General features: G+C 36.6%; 1 protein-coding gene across 1 annotated transcript in view; it reads right to left on the bottom strand.

The window, feature by feature from the left end:
• Window positions 1-2283: 2283 nt before the first annotated feature.
• The window catches only part of LOC138145692 (heparan-sulfate 6-O-sulfotransferase 3-like), a 140175-nt gene continuing 120024 nt past the window's right edge, over window positions 2284-22434 (bottom strand). The window contains exon 2 of the mRNA XM_069067356.1: window positions 2284-2387. Within this exon, the coding sequence (XP_068923457.1) occupies window positions 2369-2387 (19 nt within the window). The 3' untranslated portion in view covers window positions 2284-2368. The remainder of the gene's footprint in view (window positions 2388-22434) is intronic.

Raw genomic sequence — 22434 nt, 5'->3', positions numbered from 1 at the left:
TAGGAGACACAAAGAGGGAAAATACTTTAAAAACACAAAAAGGTTTTTTTTATGCTGTTCCTTACTTTTTGGACTAAACCATTCTGTGAAGAAGATGCTTGCTTTCTACATAGGTAATGCTCCCTCATGTTTGTAAGACTACTAATACCAATGAGTCTTAGGCAGCTGACCAAGGAGGTATATACAGTCATGTTCTCACCATTCAGCTGGTACCTCTCCTGTAAAACTTTAAAAATTATATCTAACATTGAAAAAAATAACATTTTCCTATCAATACATTTGACTAATTTTAAAATGTAAATATTGTGTGTATTATTCTATAAATCCACTGAGTAGGAAAGAATAAACTGATTGATATTAAAACTATTGTGTGGCAGTGGCAAAGTGACTAGAGAGGTCCTTCAAGTCAGCAAGAATTGGATTCAAGTCCACTAGCTGTGTGACTTTGAACATGTCATTTAATGCCTCAGTGCTCCCAAACAATTTTCTAAGATTTTAAGTTACAGGAGTTAAGAATCTATATTGGGTGGAGGCCGTGTTTACAATAGTTTTTCCCCATACTAATGAAATATTAAGTCCAGACCAATTAAAATTACTAAAAGATCAGGGACCCACAATTTGTTTTTCTCTAATATGGTTTAACTACCTCAAAGATAAAATAAAATCTCCAAAATATATTTTCTTTAATGAAATCAAATTTCCTTTAATCAAATCAAAATTCAAATAAAACAAGCAAAATTATGTATTACAATTACACTTGTGCATGTTCTTGTTTTATTCCTGTGGCTTTATAAAGAAGTTTTGTTTTGTTTGAGGCTAACTTTATCATTATATTTGTAGTGGGAAACCAAGGTTTTGGTGGCTGAACCACAATCCCTCAAGTTTTTCCTTTGACCCTAAGGCATAATTCATAAGAAGACCATGGCACCCCTAGACAAGATTAATTCCAATGACCACAAGATCAAATTCAGGAAGTTAATGAGGTGACCACAAGAATATCACATCATTTGGTTTGGCTAGATAGGATATGAGTCTGTAGTAGCCCAGAGTCAGATACAAATAATAATAATAATAATAAAAATGTCAATCTTATGAAACTATGAATAGTGAGAGATTCTTTGGAATAAAGTTTTTTTGTAAATAAAATTAATTAAAACAATTTCCACAGGAAGTATGCATGTAGTGGAAAGGGCACACAAGTTTCAATGGGCACAAGGTTGATAGAGCTTACTAGAGTCCTTTAAGAGTTCTTTGCATCAGAGAACCTAGATCAAGGCATGGCTGGTTCAGATAAGTTGTTTATGCTGAAGGTTAAAAGAATTACCAGCATTTATAATTAAAGCTATTCAGGTTATAAAAGGAGAGGGGAAAGACTAAAAAACTAAAAGTATTAGGGGTGTTTAAAATTTATTCAAGAGTCTGGCAGAGGGAAGATGCATTGAGCACTGCTTATCATAAAAATCACAGAAATTTCACTAGGAAAATCTTGACCTACTACAGTGTTGCTAAGTGATCTTAAATGATTGGACATACGGAAAAAAATACCATGAAAATTCTGCTCACCTCAGGAAAATCCAACACTAATGCCCACAGCAATTAATTGGCAATAATTATGTAGTTTCATCTTTAAAGTACCTTAACGAGAGCATACAAAACCACACTTCAACCTGTACCTCTCTGTTTGGACTCGCAGTGCTCTCCTTGTGCCCCCTTGGCAGAGGCTGGGCCCACTCACATGCCATAATGTGTAAGGCTTTATGTAGGCCGACCTCTTCCTCACTCACCTCCACAAGACTCCCTCTGTTATGCCCTAGAAACCTTCGTACCCTGGAAGCTCGCTCCATCCCATACTACATGATTCCCAAGTACCCTCCACAAATGTCGTCTCTCCCTCTGATTGGCTGATTCCTCCTAGAACCTTATTTTAAGGAAGAGGTTAAAAACAATCATGGTTAATAAATCCTTCTTGAGTTGACTGACCAAACTATCTATGTATTTAATGCAGAAAGCAGAGCAGTACTTTTGATGGTAGCTCTTCAGTTTCACCCAGTTACATAGGGTTTCAAAAGTGAAGATGTGATTGTTTTTGCTCATCCCACTAACTTTGAGTTTAATTGATTTTGCCTTATTAAGAGTCATCCTACTCTAATGATTCAGCCCACACTATAGGTGCCCCTCAATTCTTGGAAGCTGCACCAGCAGAGTTGGTTCTAATACATTCAACAGTATTTGACGGTGATTTAAGTGACAAGGCATTTGCCAGCACAAGACTAGGCTACTTACGTTTGAAGAGGCTGATCACTGGTGGGGTGGCCACCAGGAGATGACTTTGAGCCACAACAGTTCATGAACACACAGGAGACCGATTCTACTGAAGCATAGAGGAGCTAAAATAAACCCAACGCATCAAGATGAGAAACAAAAGTGCTTAGTTTGGAGGCAGAGTGTTTGGGCTTAAATCCCTGCTCTTAAATACTTAAATATGTCTGTATGATCATGAACAAGCCACCTACATTCTCCAGGCCTCAGTTGTCTTCAATTGTAAAATTAAGGAACTGGACCCAATGACCTATAAGGTCTTCTCTACTTCTGAAGCCATGATCCTTTGTAGTTGCTGATTCCTACAGTAGCTAGAAGTCTTTATAAAGGCTTGTAAATAAAATCTCAATTTCCAGGTAAAACTCTTTAATTCTGCTAAAGTGCATAGAAGAGAAAAAAATGCTAAAACATTGCAAAAGGAAAGTAAGTATGCTATTGACAAGGAGCACATGTGGAGGGGGAAAAACAGGAGAACATCCCCCTTAACATTGCTTACTTGATTGGTCGGGTAAGCCCCCTGATATTGGTTCAAGTGTATATCCAGAAGTTAATGTAATGGAATAATCAATTGTTTCTACATGTTATTTATTTTGAGAGCCAAATGAACCATTAACAGCCAAGATAATTACTTCTCATTCAGTGTGTTGAGTGCCACATTTAAAAAAATAGATATAGCATCTGCTTTCACACAGCAAGTAGTTTATATATGACAACTACAAGATAATTGAATACCTACCAGATACACAAAAGCACACATTCTTTGGGAGCATGATTATTCAGTTGTCATAGAGGTAGAAAAATGTATTCATACACTTTGCCCTCACCTCAACTATTAGAATAAAATAGTAAAAAATTCTGATTGAAGGGGAGAGAGGGCTGTTATAGGCATATGAAACAGCTGAAAATCATAACAAAAGGATCCAGTATAAGAATTGAGGTTTAACTTTTGTAAATACAGTGCAGGTAGTGAAAAATAGGAAACAAAGGTCAAAAATACTATCATTTGAACTGGACATAAAGCACTGCTTCCATCCATAATATCAGGGAGGGGAAATGAGAGGCACATAGGGGCATAAATGGGGATAGAACTTCATTGGAGCAAAAATGAAAAAAGAAACATTCTGAATCTACACTGTAAGGGTCATCCTAAGAATGATTTGTTTGACAAACTCAATAATCATTTCTCAAGTGTCTACAATGTACAGAGTAGAAGTAACCTGGCAATGTGAATATAGAGCTGATTTGGGAACCAAGAAGACCTGAAAGCAAGTCCTGCTGTTGACACATGCTGCTGGTACAACCCTGAGCAAGTCATTTAGCATTTTAATAAACCCAAACAACTCTAGAAGAACATAAATTACAAAGCAGGTGCTACTCTCCATTGATAGAATGATATTCCTCATCACTCCTGCCCTAACCCCACCCCTCCAAAGACCCTAACAATATTCTAAGTGATGAGGGAAATGTGAACACAAGACATGGTTCCTGGTCCTTGCCCTCATCTTCTAACATTGTATGATAAGGAATGTACCACGAATATGTACATTAGAGAGCCTACATCTGTAGCTTCCTTAATGAAAACTCCATTGGGGTAATATGGGGTAATTTTTCTGAAAAAAAAAATCAGTATTTAAATTTGTAAGGTCCAAGGTAAGCTGGTACAAAATGGTATAAAAATCCTTTGACCTAGCTCACATTTTATACATTAAGTCAAACCAAAAATAAGTTATCAACTATTCTGTCAGTACAGAAAATCAATATTTTCCTATCATGCCATCTACTTCAGTGGTGCAAGTTCATAAATTTAGCTACTGGATTTTCTTCTCTCTTTAGTTTCTAAAGGAAGAAAATAGCTTTTCAACAGTTAATCTTAGCCACTTACTATACAGAAGAATGAAAAGTGAAAACACTGTTATTTGAACATATATGTTCACCTTGCAAAGGATAGAATTCTTCATCATTGATGAGTTTTCTCTGGTTGAGAATTTTAGATCGATGTGTCCAATTTTCTTCCTTAAAGATTTAGCAACCAAGTAAGGCTAAAGGGACAAGGTGAAGGGACAGGCTTGATAATACTTTACATTTGTAAACACTTTACAATTTACAAAGTATTTTGAAAACCTAACTCCAGGCAGAAATTAAGCAGTTGAAATCCATGGGATTTTGTATATTTTGTTCATCTGAGGTGGGGACAAATTAGATTTATATAATACATATACATCAACATTGATATAAATGAGATTACTGGATTTATAGCTAGAAAAGACCCCCCAAAGTCCCTAATTTCAATCCCCTCAGTTTGCAAATAAAGAACCTGAGGTCCAATAAATAATTTTTGACTTGACAAAGGTCACAAAAGTTCTAAGTAACAGAGCTAGAATTTGAAATCGGGTTACCTGACTTCAAATCCAATACTTTTGCCACTAGATCAGTTTCTACAATGAGCCATTTTTTGGATAGATGGTTATGTAATGATATTTGGTCTGCCTGCATACTTGTTGACATTTTAAAGAAAACTATGGTAATATATATTAGCTATTTTGACCTAGTTATAAAGGATGTCATATTAAAATGATGCCCAGGGAATTTTTCACACAATTTCTATTTTTTTAGTTTATTTATTTACTTTTAGTTTACAACATCAGTTCCACATTCCCTTGAGTTTCAAATTTTCTCCCCCTCTTTCATCCTCCCTCCCCTACCATGGTGGCATGCAATCAAATATAGGCTCTACAAATACCTTCACATTAAACATTAGTCAAGTTGTAAAGAAGGATTATAACCAATGAAGTGAACAATGAGAAAGAGGAAACAAAACAAAGAGAGAGAGAGCAAGTGGTTTGCTTCAGTCTGCATTCAGACTCTGCAGTTCATTTTCTGAATGTGGATATCTCTTTCCATCATTAGTCTTTTAGAGTTGTTTTATAGCCTTGCATTGCTGAGAGGAATCCAGTCTATCAAAGTTAGTAACCACACATATGTTCACACAATCATTTCTTTCCTAAACACCCAGCAATGCCCAGTAAGGAGTAGAGTGACATGTGTCAGTATGTGGTGCTTTATAATAGGAAACACACATTTACTTAAACAGATTAATTATTGTAGCTAAATGATATGTTCATATAATGTCAAACTGTATACAACAAATTGGATTTTGTAAGTTTGATCCCAGAAAAGTTTCTATGTTCATCTTCTTGGCCACACTGGGTCAGACAAAAAAAATTCACTCTGACACAGATTGTAAGCTATACCTCAATCACCAGCAGGACTCATTATTTGGGAAATTGTGTGAATATACATTTAAGACTAGAAATCAGAGTTACATAGTCTTAGCATTTTTTATAACTTTATGAAAACTATCTAACCCTGTGTATCTTACCTTTCTACCTCCCATGTGTCTTCTTCATATGTGGTACAATGTACAGAATGCTGGATTTGGAATCAGGAAGATCTAAGTTCAAATCTTGACCCATATATTTACTGTTACCCTGGGGGAGTCATTTAACCTCTCTCAGCCTCAGTTTCTTCATCTGTAAAATGGAAACAACAAAACCATCTACCGCACAGGGGTGTTGAGAAGATTAAATAAGATGACATATCTAAAGCACTTTGCTTTAGAGTATCATATAAATGCTAGCTTAAAAATTGTTATTATATATGAGAATTCATCACTACAAAAGTCTTTGAGCTTGCCTGAGGAGATGTCAAGTGATAACAAGGGCTCAGTATAATACTTAGCCATGAATACTAAAGGTAAACCTTGTTGTGCCATCAGGATATAAAATATAAAATCATCTGAAAACACAACCTGAAAAATATCTCTGTATCCCAGGATGAAAAACAGAGAGAGAACTAGAGAGGAAGTTTGGTACCATGGACAAGGTTATGATAGCTTTGGAATCATGGGGCTTGGATTTAAAATCTGGCTCCAACATTTACTGCCTGCTTGATCTTGGATAAGTCACCCCATTTCACTGAGCTTCTATTTCTTCATCTATCAAATGAGAAAGCTAAAGTAGATGATCTTCTGATTCTAAATCTCCCATCCTGTGATCATGTGACCATAAGCACCAATGAGAAATGAGGAAGAAGGAATTTACAGAAACAAGGAAGACTCTCAGAAACCAATGTAGCAAAGTGAACAGAACCGATAAAACGATTCACAAAATATGTAAATGTAACAAGATACATAAATAGGACATATTAATGAGTGGAACATATACAAAAATAGACGTATTATAAAGATTAAGCTTGACCCCCAAAAAGAAATGAAAAACTCCCTCCTTTCTTTACAAAGGTAGGAGACTGGTTGCAAAACTTTGCATATAGGGGGGTGGAGCCAAGATGGCGGAGTAAACGCACGACCCTCCCGCGGCTCCGGCTTCCACCCTCCCCAATCCATGTAAAAAGGGGACTCTAAACAAACTTTGGAGCTGCAGAACCCACAAAATGACACAGAGAAGCTAACCTCCCACCGAGGACACCCCAGCAGGCCAGCAGGAATTGGCCAGTGCATCGCTCTGGGAGCAGAGCACAGCACCACACTGAGGCTTTAGCCCCAGGGCAGGCTTGACCAGCCGCCAGCCAGAGGGACTCCAGATCAGCAGCAGCTGTGGCCGTTTCCAGATTTATCAATACATAGATGCGAAGGACAAGGTGAGAGGCCAGTGCAGTCTGGACTTTGGGATCCAGTAAGTGGGAGTGCCTGGCTTTTACCCCCGGGGCAAGAAACCGCTGAGACGCCAGCACAGCCAGCCAGTGCCACGTGGCGGCTTCAGCTCCTGGCCTGCATAGTGTAGGGGGACCAAGCACCAGTCTGAGGGGTAATCGCTCTTGCTTTAACCTGCTTGGATCTGGATTGCAGTCTAGGGTGGAGGTCCTGGGGTGTGTGTCCAGCTTGCCAGAGCGAGTGGAGACCTCAGAGAGGGCACCCATCTAATACCTCTGGCAGCTGAGAAAACCCCAGCGTTTGGGGCGAAAACTCCCCTGTCTGGTGGCAGAGTCCTACTGTGGCAAAAAGCCCAAAAGTCAAATCATTGAGTGGCAAAATGAGCAGGCAAAGGAAACAAAGCAGACAGAAGATTCCAACATTACACTCCTATTTTGGGGATAAGAAGGAGCAAGGCATGGAACAGGAGGAAAACAGTGAAGTCAGTACTCCTGCACCAAAAGCTTCAAAGGAAAATACAAGCTGGTTACAGGCCATAGAGGACCTTAAGAAGCAGATAAGAGAAGTGGAGGAAAAATTGGGAAGAAAAATGAGAACAATGCAAGAAAATTATGAAATGAGAGTCAACAGCCTGACTGAAGAAAATAATACCTTAAAAAACAGACTGACTCAAATGGCAAAGGAGGCTCAAAAAGGCAATGAGGAGAAGAATGCCTTAAAAAGTCGAATTTGCCAGATGGAAAAAGAATCTCAAAAGCTCACTGAGGAGAATCATTGCTTCAGAATTAGATTGGAGCAAATGGAAGCTAATAACTTTATGAGAAATCAAGATGATGTTAAACAGATCCAAACAAATGAAAGAATAGAAGGCAATGTGAAATATCTCATGGGAAAAACCACTGACCTGGAAAATAGATCCAGGAGAGATAATTTAAAAATTACTGGACTGCCTGAGAGCCATGACCAAAGTAAGAGCCTGGAAAGCATCCTCCAGGAAGTTCTCAAAGAAAACTGCCCTGATGTTTTAGAACGAGAGGGCAAAGTAGAGGTTGAAAGAATCCACCGATCACCTGCTGAAAAAGATCCCAAAAAGAAAACTCCTAGGAATATTATAGCCAGGTTCCGGAATTCCCAGATTAAGGAGAGAATATTACAAGCAGCCAGGAAGAAACAATTTGAATATTGTGGACATACAATCAGGATAACCCAGGATCTGGCAGCTTCTACACTGAGGGATCGAAGGGCCTGGAATGTGATATTCCGGAGGTCAAGGGAGCTGGGATTAAAACCAAGAGTCACCTACCCAGCAAAACTGAGTATCATGTTTCAGGGGAAAATATGGTCATTCGGTGGAATACAGGACTTTCAAGCCTTCTTGCTGAAAAAACCAGAGTTGAATAGAAAATTTGACATTCAGATACAAGAAGCAAGAGAAGCATGAGAAGGTAAACAGGGAAAAGAAATCATAAGGAACTTATCAAAGTTATCAACTTATCAAAGAACTATTTTTTTATTTAAAGCAATCGGGGCTGAGTGGCTTGCTCGGGGTTGCACGGCCAGTTGTTGTTTCTGGGTGCGGTGCTGAGTGTCTGGAACCGGATTTGATCCGGGTCATCCCGGCACTGGGGCCGGTGCTCTTGCTTGCTGAGCCACCTGGCCAAAGTTGAACTATTAACATTCCTACATGGAAAAACAATAATTGTAACTTATGAAACTTTTCTCAGTAGTTGAAGGGATTAGAAATATATGTGTATATATATATATATGTGTGTGTGTGTGTGTGTGTGTATGTGTATATATATGTCTTTATATGAGGGTATGTGGGCATATGAATACATATGTGAATGTGTGTATATACATTTACAGGTATACATAGATAGAGGGCATGGGACCAATTTAACAGGAAGGGATGAGACTTAAAAGGTGAAATTAAGAGGTGAGAGGAATATAATGAGAGGAGATGGGGAGAGACAGAGTGGGGCAAACTATCTCATACAGAAGAGGCAAGGGAAAATGGTTACAATGGAGGGGAAGAATAGAAAGGCAAAAGGGAATGGGTCAACCTTATTCCTATTGAATCTGGCTTGAGGAGGGAGGGAAATACACACTAAATAGGGGATCTCACCCTCCAGGAGAATAGGGGGGGAAGGGGATGTGAGGGGGGATGATGGAAGGGAGGGCAGGCTGGGGGGGAGGGAATGAATCTGGAATTGAAAGTTTTAAAATCAAATATTCAAATATATATATATATATATATGTATATATATATATACTATTATTAATACCATCTTACATGTTATTAAGAAAAAAAAAGATATACAGGCACTGAGGCATAGAGATCCACTGGAAAAGTTGAAACGGGTATGGGAGAAAATATGGGAGAGAGCAGATTGGAGGTGGGGATATCCTGTGGGACTGCTGTTTTGGGGGGATGGGTGGGGGAAAAACGGGGAGAAAATTTGTAACTCAAAATCTGGCGGAAACGAATGATGTAAATTAGAAGTTAATAAAGCATTAAAAAAATAAAAAAAACAAAAAAAACTTTGCATATATTATCTAAATTGTTTAACGTGTTGTTTAGTTGAACTAAATAGCCTTTCTCCTATCTTTGAATGAATCTTTGTTATAAATGAAGCTATCCAGGGAGGGATATATTCAGGAATTAAGGTATTATAAAAACAAAAGGTATTGAATTTTTTAGAAAAAAATTTTTTTTCCTTTGGTAATATGGACCTGTTATTTTATAACAGGTAGGGAATTCCAAGTGCAACTTGTTCCACCAGTATAACTTGTCAACTCATATCCAATTTATACTTTGGAACTTGACCTGGGCATTGAGGGGCTGAATGACTTATACATGATCACCTTCTTCTTGGAGTAGAACTTGAACCCAAGCCTTTCTTATTTCTAAAGTCTGCTCACTATCTACAAGGTTATACTGTTCCTTGGGGTATTCTAATTCCATGTTTTTAAAAAAATTTTCTTTTTTCCTCTTCCCTACAAAGAAAAACTGAAATTTAGGAAGAAGGAAATTGCTGACAAAATAATCAAAATCAATAAAGTTTAGTGACTTTGATACTCTCAACATTGTCAAAGAAATTTAAGCAGAATATAATTGTGTTCTTTGACTTTACTACAACTATCACAATATACTGTTGAAAAATACCTTCCTGGGATGAGGTAAAGAACAAAACTTCCATTTACTTTGGTTAGCTTCCTGTTATCAGCTACTTTTACCAGTGTCTCAACAAAGAGCAGACATTTAGTAAATTTGTGCTTGATTGAATGATTGTTCTTCTAAATACTGCATCTGATGGATCCACAGACATGGATTCTTAGATACAGGCTTCTGGGGACCATTCTAAATATAAATATTCCTTGTAAATAATCATCAGATATTATGAGCCTCAATTTCTTCTTTAAACAAATGTTTACTGACTGCCTACTATATGTCATTTGCTTTTCCACATCATCAAAAAATATAGTACCTAGGGAGATACCTAAACTTTTAAAAACTCAAGATTATTTTCTTTAGTGCAGTGGCAAAGAATTGGAAATTGAAGGGATACCCAGCAATAGGGGAATGGTTAAACAAGTTGTGGTATATGATTGTGATGGAATACTATTATGCTAAAAGAAATGATGAACAAGACGGTTTCAGAAAAACCCAGGAAGACTTACATGAACTGATGCAAAGTAAAGTGAGGAGAACCAGGAGAATATTGTAGATAGGAACAGCATAATTGCAATGACATTCAACAGTAAAAAGACTTAGCTACTCTGATCAAGACAATAATGCAAAAAATTCCAAAGGACCCATGATGAAAAATGCTATTCACATCCAGAGAGACAACAGGTGAACTCTAGGTGAAGATTTAAGCATACTTATTTTTCATTTCTTTTTTTTATTTTTAATAACATGGCTAATATGCAAATATGCTTTACACCATTTCATAGATATAATTGTATTATATTATTTCCTTTTTCAGTAAGTGTGGAGGAGAGTGAGAAAATTTGGGACTTGATTTTTTAAATGAATTCTAAGAATAAAATAAATTATAGATGTAAACATAGACATAAATTATATTGTTTAGGAAAGTATGCAAAGTTACATTCACTGTGTATGCTGTTCTGTAACTTCTCTATAAGACATCTGACAGAAAGAACTTTTAGATATTCTTCACACTTCACCAAATTCAACTAAAGAGAAATGGGGCTAAAGAGAAATGGGTTAAGGTTTTATCATCTTTCCCACACCCTAATTTTAGGACATGAAAATGATCCTAGGGTCATAGATTTAAAGCTGAAAGGAATCTTAGACATCATTTAGTTCAATTCCTTAATTCTACTAATGAAAAAATAGGCTTATAGTGTAGGAGTAATTTGCCCAGAGTTACACAGATAGTAAGTGGCAGAACTCAAAATTGAACCCAGGCCCTTTAACACCAAAGTCAGCCCAAAATGAATTTACCATAAAACATTTTCATTGATTATATACAATATTTATTTCTGAGATGGTCTGTCAGTGTGGAATCTATCCAAAAAGGAAACAGTTATATTCAAATATAGAAAGTAATAGGGTTTTACTCACTCACCCAGATACATTAGTCTTCAGCAAGAAATATTTTAAAATGAAAGTTCTCATAGCAGTACAATGTGAATTGGGAACTTTCCCATCCATAATCAAGACTGGGGATTTTCCTGGAGAAACATTTTCCTCTCCCCAGGAAAGTGACAGGACTTAAAAGTCTGTAGCTATAGAAGAAATAAATATGTGATAACTTCTATCTGCCTTGATAATACTGATCCATCCTGATGTCCTTTGAGACAGCTGAGTCAGTTCTGAGGTCCCAGTTATTATGGAGGCATCCCAATGTTATAGAAATGTAAATTTTTAAGATCTTCCCTGCCCCTAGGTTAAGTGCACCTGGAGCTTGTGGTGGGAGGCTTATTTTTTTCAGGAACAGCCACACCTTGGGGCTTTGTGATTGGACAGTGGGTCAAGAGGGTTGTTACATTCTCTGACCAAGGAGAAGGCTATATAAACTCTGATATGAGACTTTGTTTTGCGGCTCATTTTGAGAAGTGTGTGACTTGACCAGATGAGACTCTGGGCAACCATTGTTGAGCATCCCAGGTTTGAAAACCCAGATGTTGATGCTTCCCTCTCTGGTAACTGTGATTAGGTATGGATGTATGTAATGGTTGGACAGTTTTGGAAGCCTGTCTGCTGAAATGTTTCTCTGTCTTGTGACTTCTGCTTGTAACTCTGAAGTTCGGGCTGCTGACTTTTTTCCCCTGAAATAGGTAAATGATATGTTTGATTGATTAAAGCAAGATTGTTAACCCATTTTGAGTTGCTTTCCTTTTGAAAAGCAGATCTAAGAAGCCATGTTGGCAGCCACACTGGGGATGCTGGGGTGCTTGCTGCTATACCCAAGGAGGACTAACTGGAAAAAAAATGAATAACCCTGGTTCCTTCCAATATCAACCTAGAATCTGAACAGAGATATAGAGGAAGCTGAAACATATGCTTTTTTCCATTTCTAGAAGTATCACAAACTAACAGCAGTTGCTGGTTTGTTATAAGCCTCTGTCCCAGCCCAAATTCTGAGAAGAGTCTCAGAATCTCTGAAAGGCCACCATGTATCAGTGTAAATAGAAGAGAGAAAACTGCAGCGAAATTTAATCATTTCAGCAGAGTGTATGGCCCCTCATGAGGAATGGAAGATTACTGAACAGTCTCTCAGATAGCTGTCCTATGTGAGGAGTTATGGTATATGTAGTAGCTTAGAAGCAGGAGAGGGTCAGAGACATACATGGAAAGACAAGTAGGCTGATCGGGCTAAAGTAGAGAAAGTGTACAGCTGTATACAAAAAGATAAGAGGAGTTTAAATCTTTCTTGCTTAATACTAATGTCACTGGGTGAACCAGTAAAATCCTATTACTTCCTATATAGAAATATAGCAGTCTCTCTTTTGTATAGACTCCACACTGATAGAGAATATCAGAAATAGATATTGTATATAATCAATGAGAATGTTTTATGGTTAAGTTCATCTTGGACTGACTTTGGAGTTAAAGTAGCTGGACAAAGAGAAAGGAAGACTACAAAGGGGTTAGTAGCTGGAAGGTCTTTACAAGTTTCACAACAAATTTTAAACTGATGTTAGAGGCATCCAAATAAGAGAAAATCTTTTGTCTAAACCTTCTGCTCCTTCCTTCTTTCCATAGAGAGTAAAAAGTAGATCTTTGTAATGTTAATGGGATTGAAGATCTTCCTCACCCATTAATATGCCTCTAGTGGAGCCCACTAAGGAAGCTTGCTTAGGGGAGGCTTGCTTGTAGGAAAGCTTTCACACCTTTTGTTAATTTCTAATTAGTCACTGTGCTGTGATACCTTCTGGATCTGAGAAGTGTATACCAACTCTGAGTTGGTATTTTGCTTTGGAGACATCACCTATGAGAAGGATCTTGTGACTCCCTGGTCAGATTCTGAGTGACCATATCTTCAGAGCTCCCTGACTGCTCAGATGTAAATGTTCTCTTGATCCAGGGATGTATATAAAGTGTATACTTGGTTCAGGCAGTCAGAGCCCTCTCTGTTGGCCTTTATTTCTCTGATTATATTTCCTCTGACATTCAGGGTGCTGACTTTTCCCTTGAGCTAGTGAATTAGTGAATGTTATGTTAAAAGATTGTTGACCCCTTAAAGAGTCATCTTTCCTAGTAAAGCAGATATAAGAACATGGGCTAGCAGCCATCCTGGTTATGCCAGTGTGGTTGCTGCTACAATCTTTAAAGAGATTCACTATAAAACCTATATTGGTGTCAGATAATTTATTTTCTGAAAACATTAGGAAGAAGATTTGTGGAAAGGGAAGAATTTTTATAGCCACTGCAATGTATCATATTTCTCAAAAATAAAAAGGTGTTAATCTTGGGTTATTTCAAAGTAGAACCATATTTGTGTCAGTTTCTGTGTACAAAACTATCACCTTTTTAATTACATATTTTATTCAAGCTTATAATTTACCAGCTATTGACTAAAAAGTTTTAATTTCTTTGATCTCTTATGCAGCATAAATCACTTATTTTCTGGGTAGTGCCAAAACAATGAGAGACAGCAGGGTGGAATGGAGAAAGGACTAGCCTTGGAGTCAGGAGAATCGGGTTTTACTATCTGTCTCTGATACATACCAGCTGTGTTATCATGGACAAGTCACCTAACTTCTTTGCACCCCAGGCAAATCTCTATGACTATGGGTCACATACAGTTGCCAATTACATTAAAGCTCCAATCTAGATCCATAAAGATATGGGGAAATTAGTTTGTATGGAAAAGTGTGATAAAAATTTTTAATTATTATTGCTCAGTATTATCAAGCTTTCACTAAGGTCATTATCTAACAGCTTTTTATAAAAAGACACTCATAATATGCTTGGTGCTTTCAAAACAGCCCCTGACTATTGTAGCTTTCCATCTTAATCTGGAAACCTACAACGTTTTACAAAGTAGTAAGACAAACATATGATACGGTTCAAAAATTCACAGAATTTTAGAGTTGGAAGGGACCCAGCTCTACAGGAAATTAAAATTTAATATAACATTATATTAATATTACCAAAGAAACATAACTATTCATACAAAGAATTTTTTTAGTTTTCTCTATTAATTTTTAAAATTTATTTGCTATACTTCCTGTGTTTGTTCATAAGAAAAACAACTAGACCAAAAATGTTATAAAGAATACAATTCAACTAATCTGAAAAAAAAATAAAGTTTCTTATACATTTTATGAGAATGGTGATTAAATTGGACATACCCTTTGACCCAGCCATCCCACTACTGGATATATGCCCCAGAAAGGTCAAAAAGAGAGGAATACAAAAGTCCAATTTATAGCAAAACATTCGTAGTCCCACATTTTGCAATAGCAAATAACTAGATAACAAATAATAATATATCATAATAACATAATAAATAACAAAGTGAATGTGCATTAACTTGGGGATTAGATGAGAACATTATCATTTGTAAATGCAATGAAATACTATTGCACAATAAGAAATAATGAGAATAAAGAACTTAGTGAAACTTTTGATGATTTGTATGAAATAATTGGGTTATCAGAAACAGAACAAACTCAATGACTTTAATAATATAAATGAAAGGAATACTGAAAGAAACCAAAATGATAACTTTAAAAAACATACTTGGCCCTAGGGAACAGAAAATGAAGTATAACTCTCCCTTCTTGACTGAGAAGTAGGGAGCCATATGGTCAGAGTGCTATTACATTGTCATAAGTGGTCACTTCTACCACATGTTTTTGTTTAACTATTTTTCTTTGCAACAAATAAGCATCCATTTTGGGAGAGTGGAGAAGTGTGAAGTAGAATATCCAGAAATGAGAGAGACAGGAGAGAGACCATAATAATAAAATAAATAATTTTATTATTTCAGAGATCTCAGGGATGAGAAAACTCCCTATACTAATGTAGATTGTCACCTTCTCAGCAAAGTATAATCTAAAAAACTTGCAATAAGCACTGAAAGGTTAATTGCAAATGCCTAGGTCAAACAGTCAGGTGAATTAGAAGCCGCTCTTGAACCCAATCTTAATGTCTCCAAGGCTGGAAATCCATCCATTATGCCTTTCATCAAAGAAATAACTAAAGTATAAAAACTGAAAGCAGCAATACCATATTTTCTTTAAAAGGGGCCTCCTATACCAGGTGAGAACCAGGAAATTTAAATGAAAAGAAAGAATGTTTGATGAGAAAAATGTGAGGCAACTTTATTTCCATCAGCAATTTTAATAGTATAGGGTCTCTAACAGTCAGAGAGCTTTACACATTAAATAGCACCAAACTCTAACTCTTTCCATATGCTTATGTCCTATCATCTGAAAATCTGGTAAAGATAAAACAAGTGAGTTTAATCATACTTCAGCTTGAAGAATGAATAAAAGTATAGACAGTCCAATACCCTAGAAGATAAGACTAACAGAGGTTTGAAGCCTATCATTTGGCATTTCTACCTCTCCATTCAGTTATCAGGCAGTGTACCACTTGCCACCAATAATCATATAACAATAAGAAGTTTCTAGCCTTGCCTACCAATTGGGGAATGACTGAAAAAGTTGTGATATTTGATGGTGATGGAATACTATTGTGCTATAAGAAATGAAAAGTAGCCTGGGAAGACTTACATAAACTTATGCGAACTGATGCAAAGTGAAGTAAGCAGACCCAGGAAAATGTACTACATAAGAACAATGTTGTACTATGATCAACTGTGAATGACTTGGGTATTTTCAACAATATAATGATCTAACACAATTCTGAAAAACTTATGATAATAAATGCTATCCACCTCCAAATAAAGAATTGATGGAGTCTGAATACAAATTGAAACATACTTTTTTTAGATTATTATTTTTCTCATTTTTTGGTCTGTGGTTTCTTTCACAATGTGGTTAATATAGAAATATGTTTTGCATGACTTCACATGTATAATCTATATCAAGGGTGGGGTAGGAGCAGGAAGGAGGGAGAGAATTTAGAACTTAAAATTAAAAAAAATGTTAAGAATTATATTTACATTTAATTGGAAAAAGTGAAATATGGAAATCCTCAAAAAAAAGTTTCTAGCCTGGACCTTTCCATGATGGAACTGGGTGTAAGTGGCAGGGAAATAAAAAAAAATTTAAAAACTTGGTCCAAGAGAGCCAAGAACAAAAGACAGGAGCCCAGAAGGGGAAGAGATTGGTAGAAGGCTCGCAACACAAAAGCTGCAAATGTATATTGTGAAAATCACATACACAAGAAATTAAAACACATTCTGTAGGTTATGACAAATATGCTTTCTCATAGATGTTTCCTAAACAGTGGGCCACAGGGCAGCAATTTGAGAGATATATACCCTAAAACGTTGCTTCAACACTCCTTCCCAAAGGGGCTTCAGTCTTTAAAACAACAGAGAAGTGAATTTGACCTATAGTTATTAAAGAAGCCATGTGCAGAGATTTGGAAATGAATGTGAATGCCAGTGTTATGTTTAAGGCATTTTTATCCTTCCTTCTAGTGGCAAAGGGAGTGCTTTGCCCTTAGGCTAGTAACTGCTTTGCATTTAACTTAATTCTTCTGAATAAAGTTTAACTTTGTTTTGCTTCTCTCTGGCCTAATAGTAAAGCCTCCAAAGCCCATCAAACTAGAATCTAAGTTTTCCTGCACAGCCTTTGAACAGGCTATTGGCTGAAAAATTTAAAAAGTCCTTATGCTGCTTTGTAGCCAATAGGCTAATAATATTTTAAATCAGTTGTTCCCTGCCTCTAGCTTTCAGTGCTAATTAAAAAGTAAAGTATGTTATAATTCGTAAACTCCTCGATATTGCCTTGGAACAAATTATAAGCTAGCTTTTGAAAATCAAAATAAAATTATGTACACAGAAGCAAAGCAAAGCAGAAATTAGAACAAAAAAAATCAATAGATGTTTAATGGTTCTCATTCCTTTGTAGCAAATACTCAGTTATTAATATTAATTGAAAGCTAAATAGTCACTTCACTACATAATGTAGCCCACTGTGAGTTCTTATCCAATGAGTTTATAATCACTAAAGAGTTCAAAAGTAAGATGACTGAGAAGCTAATGAGGAATACATAACTAGCATAAAAGCTTTCATAAATGTTCCATTTCCTTTAACTAAAGCACTGTACTGGTAACAGAGATTATGGCTATGTACAGTCATGCCACCATATAATTTGTAATAGAAATAATAGTTCAGCATTAGAGAGAGTCTGTACTAGTGGTTTCATTTATATCATTTATTCATACACATAGGGAACTCCGGAATGAGGAAATTCCCATTACCAAATTGTCAGCACTTTTTCTGCAACTTAAAGTGTTAGACAGTTTCCTCCAGTAGTAGAAGTGTAAAGTTACTTATTCAGGTTCCCAAAGAAGTTAGTCTTCCCAGTTCAAAGATTGGCTCTCTATTCACTGTGCCATGTTGCCTCTTGGTTTAGTATTACACAAGAAAAATGTTAAGAGCTAGTGTTGTTGCTGGTTTCATTCTGACACTAAATAAAAACCCAGACATATATTATTCCCTGCTATTATAAAAAAGAGCTGAGAAGGATTAGCTTTCCTGGTTTCTCTTACTGTTCACATGAGAAAAGCTTTATGTCTATGACAGAACCAATAATCCTAAATAGGTTTGAATCCATAGTGTTGAAGAATTATCTCAAAACATGGTAAAGAGTCCTGGGTTGATCCACAATTAGAAGGCATGACATGGATGCAGAACCAACAAAGGAAACTGAGAAGTAGATGTCAGATAGAAGAAAAGAGCTGTGTCATGAAAGTCCAGAGAGGAGAATATCCAGGAGGAAAATGGTGATGAACAAGTTTGAAGCATAGATACCTGAGAAAAGGACATTGTATTTGGTGAATAATAAATCACAGATAACATTGGATAGAGTAGTTTCAGTTAAATGATATGGGGAAAACCAGATTGCAAAGGGTTTAGAAGAGAGTGACAAGATGGGAAATGAAGGCATCAAGTGTAGATGACTTTCTTCAAGGAGTTCATCCAAGGTAAGGGAGGGATATAAAATGATAAACAGGGATTGTAGGATCAAGTAAGGGGTTTTGTTTTGCAGGCTGTACTAGAGGAAGTATATGGAAAGGAGTTGAGATCAAGGATACATATAGAAAGGGTGGCCTGGGCGAGAATAAGGTCACATTTTCAGTCAAGATTGAAGTGAAAAAAGAGTAGAGGAAGATGTCTGAGTACTATGAGATGAGGAAGAGATGAGGCCATTTGCAATGGCCTCAATTTTTTCAATGAAGTATGAGGTGAGGTGAAATATAAGATAAGTAGTCCAACTCAATTGAAGCAAAGGGTTCATGAAAGGGAGGACAAGGACATAAGGCAGCAAAGGTACCCTGGGACTGGATCACGAAGTGTTTAGAATGTTAAGCATTAAACTTCATTCAATAGGGAATAAAGAACAATTGAAGATTTTTTTTAAAGCAATTGGGTTTAAGTAACTTGCCCAAGTTTACACGGCCAGTTACTTCTGGGTGTGGTGCTAAGTATCTAAGCCCAGATTTGATCCCCAGGTCATCCCAACACTGGAGCCAGTGCTCTTACTCACTGAGCCACCTGGCCGCCCCACAATTGAAGATTTTATACCAAAGAAATTAATGATGAAGAAATTCTCCTTTCTCACCAGCATGTCCTACTGACACCTCAAAGTTCAACACATCCAAAAATGTACCCATTTCCCAAAAATACCCTGCTCCCTTCCATCTAATTTTTCTAAACATGGCAATGACACCACAATTTTCTCAATTACTCATATCTGTAAGCTTAATGACCTTCCTTCTCCCTCATCTGACACAATAAGTTACCAACATCTGTCAATAATATTACCCTAACATCCCTGGCTTTCATCTCCTTTATACTTCCACTACAACTGCTCAATTTTATGTCCTCTTTCATTTCCTAGACTATCATAACAATTTACAAATTGGGCTTCCTCAAATCTTCCCATTCCAATTCAATGTTCATACCACTCCCCCAGTTATCCTAAAAACACCTTTACTCAAACATCTTCCCTGTCTCTTTTGACAACTGACTACAATCTGAACCCAAGTTATCCTTCCTTCTTTGTCTCATACTCCTCTCCATTACTATTCTATGTTCTAGTCAAATTGGTTCATGTTTTCCATGTCATTTCCCTCCCCAGTTCTTACCCAGCTTTTTCCCATCTCTGTGCCCTTGCTCACCTCATCCTGCAAAACTGGTAGGTACTCACCCTCCAGCACTACCTGACTTCCTTTCTATTGAAATCTCTAGTTTTGTTCAAAGCCCAACCCATGTGCAACCTCTTTCATGAGGGCTACCCTAACCCCTATGACTTCTCTGCTGAAAGATATCTCTACCCCTTCTAAATCCCTCAGAGCCTTTAGTCTAGACCAATGTTTCTTAAACATTTTTCTACTTGAGAACCTTTCAGCACTTCTTAAACTGGGGGTGGTGACCACATTTGGGGGTTGTGACTCACAGTTTAAGAAGTACTGGACTAAACCACTCTTTTATGTTTGTCACTCTTAATTTCATATTTAATTTTTATATGTTTTTCTCCAATTCATTTAAAGGTTCCTTTAAATAAGGATATGCGTCATATCTATCTTTGGATTTCTGGGGCTTAGCACAGCTCTTCATACATAGCAGAACAACATGTTTGTTTAATTGGATTGAATAACTTTTAGAATAATACTCTGGAATCATTGTGGAGAATGATCTGAATAGTGGAGAAACCAGAAAGAAGATGAACATTTCTTCTGGACAAGAATCAATGAAGGCCTGAAGCAGGATGGCAATGAGAATGGAAAGGTAGAAATAGGCTTACGAGATATTTCAGTAACATCTAAGAAAAGCACAAAATCATAACACCTGAGGTTTAAATCTGTGATTCTATAAAAAAATGATGAGAAACATCCATTTTCAATCTAGTAAAAAAAATACATTATTTATCTAATAGCATTAGGAACTCTAGAATTCCTCCCTGGAAATGTATCTTCTCCGTCTTAGAGCTTTAAAATGATTAGGTTAAAACTGGATCAATGGCTTATGTAAAACATAGCTGACAGGAAGGCTATGCAATATTTTTGTGGCCACTGTCAATTTATAGGGATAGAATAAGCTATGTTCCTTAAAGGAGAGACCTAAAGAAGATGTTCAATAACATAGCACCTGATGATGAAGACTATGGCAAAAGAAATGCAATGAACACAATTGAACTTTAAAATCACAGTGCATGGAGTGCATAAACAATTGTCACCCTTAATCAATTTTTACATCAAGCAGAACTCCCTGTACAGTCCTGCTGGCAGCTATCCACTATGAAGCTGTATTCTTCCCTGACAGAATTTATACACACACTTGAAGACATGTAGTGCTATGAAGATGGATTGAGCATGCCACTGGGATTGTGGGTAGGCACTGAGTAGAGAAGATGCATTGGAAAGGATAAAATATCTCTGCAAGAATTTTTTTAAAGCTTTGAAGCTAAACAGTGGTTCCTTTTATCAACCAAAAGCCCAAAGACAGCATTAAAGATTTTCTTGTATTATTCATTATTATTTTCAGGAAGAGGTAGAGCATTACTAAATAGGGAAATTTACAGGAAACATGCTCCATCTTCTAGTTTGACACCACTGAGTCCACTAATGTGTTTTTAATTCACTTTTGAAGTTTTAGTATGTTAAAAGGAAAATTCTCATTCTAAGAGTAACTCTGACCTATGAGTGGTCCAGGCCCAGCCCTTTCCAATATGCTCTTCTTATGAGAGAGATATATTTTATTTCCAGAGATCAGAATGTTGTCCTCCCAAAAAATCATTAATTATATTATTAGCATGAATTCCAAGGAGTACATATGAATTCCAAGGCTAAGCAAGAGAAAAACTCTAATGAATCTTTAAAAGTCAGACTGGATTAAAGATCTAGAGAAGGAATAGATGTTAGAAACATCCAGCTCAACTCTCATATTTTACAGATAAGGAACCTGAAGCCCAGATAAGTTAAAAGGTAGCTTGCTGGTAGCACAGCACAAAGAAGGCATGGCCTGGAGTCATGGGATACCAAAATTCAAATTTGGCCTCAGGCATTTATTGGCTGTGTGACCCTAGGCAAGTCACTTAACCTCTGTTTGTTCCAGTTTCCTCAATTGTAAAAGGGGGATAATTATAGGAGCTACCTCCCAGGGTTGTTGTGTGAATCAAATAAGTTATTATTTGTTTTAAAAAAGTACTTAGTTTGGTGCACAGTAGATGCTATATAGATGCTTATTCCCTTCTCTTTCCCTTTCCCCACTTCTTAAGTGACTTGCCCAAGGTAAAACAAACAGAAAGCACCAAAATGAGGAAATATATAGGTATAGATACAGATAGGTAGGTAGATAGATGAAGAAGTGTGGATATAGGACCTCTGACTCCAAAGTCAATTGGTCTTACCAATATACCATATTATCTTCTAGAAGATTAATGACCTAATAAACATCATGATGAGTAGCTTTAAGAAGGTTTGAAACATCAAATTTTCAGTAAGAACAGTTAAGTATTTAGATGTTCTTTCAAATATAGACTGACCCTTAAGTCATGTATCTCTACTACAGTAATAAGATACACAGACATATTAGCACTTCATAAGGGATAGAAAGATCCAAGTCATATCTTTGTGACAAGGAACTTTGAAGATGTCCACAAAAGTTCTATTTACTCTCATTTTGGGTTTTTTTTTTCCAACATCTGTCTTCCATTTCCCACCCAGTTATCTTTGCTTAAATTATCCCCTGAGCCTCCACAATCTGATAGGTAAGGGGTAGAACCTCAGAATTTCTTTAATTTTCATTCCTATAATTATTAGTGA

This window comes from Petaurus breviceps, unplaced genomic scaffold (assembly GCF_028583685.1).
Source record: "Petaurus breviceps papuanus isolate PSGF00001 unplaced genomic scaffold, PetGlider_PUasm1.0 90743, whole genome shotgun sequence".
Classification (NCBI taxonomy): Eukaryota; Metazoa; Chordata; class Mammalia; order Diprotodontia; family Petauridae; genus Petaurus; species Petaurus breviceps.
This window is presented reverse-complemented; position numbering and strand designations above follow the sequence as displayed.